We start from the raw sequence: 3,775 nt of genomic DNA, 5'->3' as shown, positions 1-3,775 counted from the left end.
CCCAGATTTATAAAGGTTAGAAATTAGTGAGAAAATAACTTGTGAGACCTTAATCTCTCAACCATGTCCCTTCAAGGGATGGCTAAGTATTTTTAAAAGAGGGGTGAGCCAGCTAAATACAATTTAAAATCATCAGTGAACACATTTCAGACTTTGGCAGGATAAGATAGCGTTTAAGAGCACTTATTATTTACTTCAGAAAAGACTGCAGAGTCTAAGGAAAAACTCTAGATTTTGTACCCGCATTACTTCTACACAGATGCAACCTTCCAAATTAATCATATTCTATCTACTGACACCTTTAAAAAAATCAAGATTTTTAAATACTGTTTAAAGATTTTAAATCCCATGTTTAGAAAATGCCAGTTTAGGACTCATTAGCCATCTGTTGGTACAAATTACACAAAGTACCATTTATATACAATGAAATAAAATGAAAAGAAAAGGGGGGGGAAGCTTAAAGAAGGCTTGACTTAATCTACCTGCTTACATATCCTACCAAAGAAAACCACACTGAGAAGATTGCATAGATTGCATTCTAAAATTAAATCCTGTAAAAATGCTTTAATTTAAAATAGCAAATTTTGTATATATAATGCTTTTAATTGGTATTAGAAATTCATAGAGTCCCATTCAAATTTTATCAAGAAGTAATCTGTTAAATATTTATTCAATTTTTTTTCTAAAAGAAACTGAAAATTTCTAAAGTTTCTCTGTCCCTAAAGCTTCTAAGAACAAAGAAAAGCAAAATCAAAAGAAAGTTCTAAACAAAATACTCTTGAGCCAGCCCACTACACACACCTGAAATCTGGCTGGGTAGCTTAGGGAGGAGTACCTATTCACCTTACCAGAGCAGGTCATTTAGACGGAAAACAAAATACAGCAACAACAACTAAAAATCTTAAATAAAAAGCAATGAAGTTGAAGTCATGGAGGATCTTAAGGAATTTCTGTGAAAGGACCATTCATCACGGTGACAATTCTATATTATAGAAAGTGACACACACAGCTAGGCAAGGCTAAAAACACATTAAAAAAAATCATTGATAAATTTTTGTCACTGATACCAGCCCTAAGCAACATTTGTTCCCTAGTTTTCCTTTTCCATAACACACTGTAAACAGTGTTATTAAAATGGAGACATAGTCATTTAAGGTTTGACAACTGGAAATATAAAGGATAATAGAATAAAAACAAAACCAATTCTAAGCAAATAGAATATTCAACAGATGAAAACACATGAAATTAAACACAGAATTAGTATAACTTACATATTTTAAAAGTATATACTTCATTTATAAATATTTCTAGTTGATAATAATCTATGAAGAATAAATATTCAAGTGAGCATTTGAATTTTTTAAGAGTTCAGAATTCTTGAACTCTTAGATTAGTCTCTTTCTGCTGAATGTCCAAGATTAAAAGGCTTTTACATAGTCACTTTATGTCTCTAGTTAGACATATAGAAGCCTTTATTACCTACTGTGTTGTAACAAGACTTTAAAATTCTGTAACTCTCTTATACTTGTAGAAAGCCTGTAGGAGAAAAAAGGCACATTAGTACTGCATGATACTAAGTTCATGATACATACATATTTCAAATGGTCTATAATTTCAAAGCAAAATCTAAAAGAAAAAAATGCAAGCAACACTAAACATTGAAGCTTCTACTTTTAAATTAGTATGCTATAATTTCTTATTACAAATTGACAAAACATGGAGCTGTGGTTCTTTGGTCTTGGTTTAGAAGGGGCAAAGGAAGGCAGTTACTTCATATTATAAACTGATGTGAGATTAATATGGGGACAGTGATATGAATAAGAACCTCAAAAATCATTTACATTTGGTTTTATAAATTCATTTTGCACATTCCTCTCCAAATGACCACTCCTTTATCGCTGCTCCCCAAACACACTAATTTGTTTCATGTTGTTAGCTCCCAGAGGGTAAAAAGACTCTCCCGCTGAGTCTCTGTCCCTGTCCCCTGTACTCATCAATGCTTATGGTGTTCAATAAATGATTACTGATTGACTGACTGAATGAATGAATGAAGTGCTTCTCAGCTCAGACCCAACAGTAAAACACTGGAATGGGAATCACAAAAAAATAATTCTATAAGTTCTATTATCCTTATGTACAATTCAGGGTCGATACAAGAAAAATCTAATGTTTATCTTTGTTTATTATAACTTAGGGTGATGTAGAATGCAATATTTAGCTGCTCTCTTTACTCTTAACTACTTGATGGATGAAAAGTTATCATTTATTGAGAGCTTAACGTCAGGCAATGTTGTGAGCCCATCATATTTATGATCTTTTTTTTTTTTTGAGACAGAGTCTCGCTCTGTTGCCCAGGCTAGAGTGAGTGCCGTGTGCCATGATGTCAGCCTAGCTCACAGCAACCTCAAACTCCTGGGCTCAAGCAATCCTTCTGCCTCCCGAGTAGCTGGGATTACAGGCATGCACCACCATGCCTGGGTAATTTTTTCTACATATATTTTTAGTTGTCCAGATAATTTCTTTCTGTTTTTAGTAGAGATGGAGTCTCACTCTTGTTCGGGCTGGTCTTGAACTGCTGACCTCAAGAGATCCTCCCGCCTCAGCCTCCCAGAGTGCTAGGATTACAGGTGTGAGCCACCACGCCCAGCCTCATATTTATGATCTTAACATTAAAAATACTCTAGGTAGATATGATTAACTCTGATTTTACATTTTAGAAAAACTGAGGCTCAAATCAAGTACCTTACCCAGAGTTATCTGGCTAGGTGGATTCTAACCAGTGAGAAAAGTTTTATCATCCTCATTTTATAGAGAAAGGAAACAAACTAATATAGAACAGTGATATGTTTGAGCTCACACTACTACTAAAAGGCAAACAGGATTCCAGAATTCTAGTACTCTCTAGAGCAGGAAGGGTTGTATTTATGAATATTCTTTTTGAGAACCAGGGAAATTCTGATGAAATTCAATTTTTTTCATCTTTCTCAATTTAACTGTATTTGGACTTAAAATGTTTAAATTTTTTAAAATCATTTTCATTTCAATTTAATTTTAAATAATTTAAATTTCATTCAGTTTCTCCTGTGTTATCTTTCTACAGGCCTCATGAGTAGGTGGACTGAATTTTTCATGAAAGACCAATACCAATTAACGATGGACATTCTATGTCTATCTTAGGTTTGGGATCTCAACCTACATAGTCATCTTTAAATATAGGGGAGCAGCAGGTGAAATCTTTGCTAATTAAGATGGGAAACGTACAATCTATTTCTAATTTAACTGTTTCTTTTTAACTTAAGATGCATATTAAGGAATAATCTCTGTATCACTTGGGTCCCTTGTTTAAAAAAAAATTCTTCCTTCACTTTTTGCCCTTTTTTCCAAGGCAGCATAGTATTAATTTCTATGATTCTTTTCCTTCTGTAGTCCCCAGTTGTATTACATGTATCTATGCACACGAATTCAAATTAATTTTTAAACCACTGGTGATGTAAACAAGCAATTAAACTGTATGTCTGTATACAGAAAAAAATGGGGTAGAAATGAGTGAAAGAAAAATGACTCCTCAGTTTAAGAAATAAAGAGCAGATAAAGGATTTAATTTCTTTTTCTTGTATTGCCTCAACCAAGTTTTCCTCCTTACTCCTGCTATTGTATTTGAACATGTTGGAGCCAACTAAAGAGACTATTATTAGGAGAATATTAATACTTCCCCCACAAAATTGAGGTGGCAAACTGAGAAATATTGGCAATTTCTAATTAATTTTAATAGAAA

The 3,775-nt window shown here is 33.2% G+C and overlaps 1 protein-coding gene across 1 annotated transcript in view; it reads right to left on the bottom strand.

Annotated features, from left to right (window-relative positions):
• The window catches only part of ERO1LB (ERO1-like beta (S. cerevisiae)), a 91,347-nt gene that overhangs the window by 908 nt on the left and 86,664 nt on the right, over positions 1-3,775 (bottom strand). The window contains exon 12 of the mRNA XM_012660156.1: positions 1,593-1,626. Coding sequence (XP_012515610.1) covers positions 1,593-1,626 — 34 coding nt within the window. The remainder of the gene's footprint in view (positions 1-1,592; positions 1,627-3,775) is intronic.

Source organism: Propithecus coquereli, unplaced genomic scaffold (genome assembly GCF_000956105.1).
Source record: "Propithecus coquereli isolate 6110/MARCELLA unplaced genomic scaffold, Pcoq_1.0 Scaffold66, whole genome shotgun sequence".
In the NCBI taxonomy this organism is placed as follows: Eukaryota; Metazoa; Chordata; class Mammalia; order Primates; family Indriidae; genus Propithecus; species Propithecus coquereli.
This window is presented reverse-complemented; position numbering and strand designations above follow the sequence as displayed.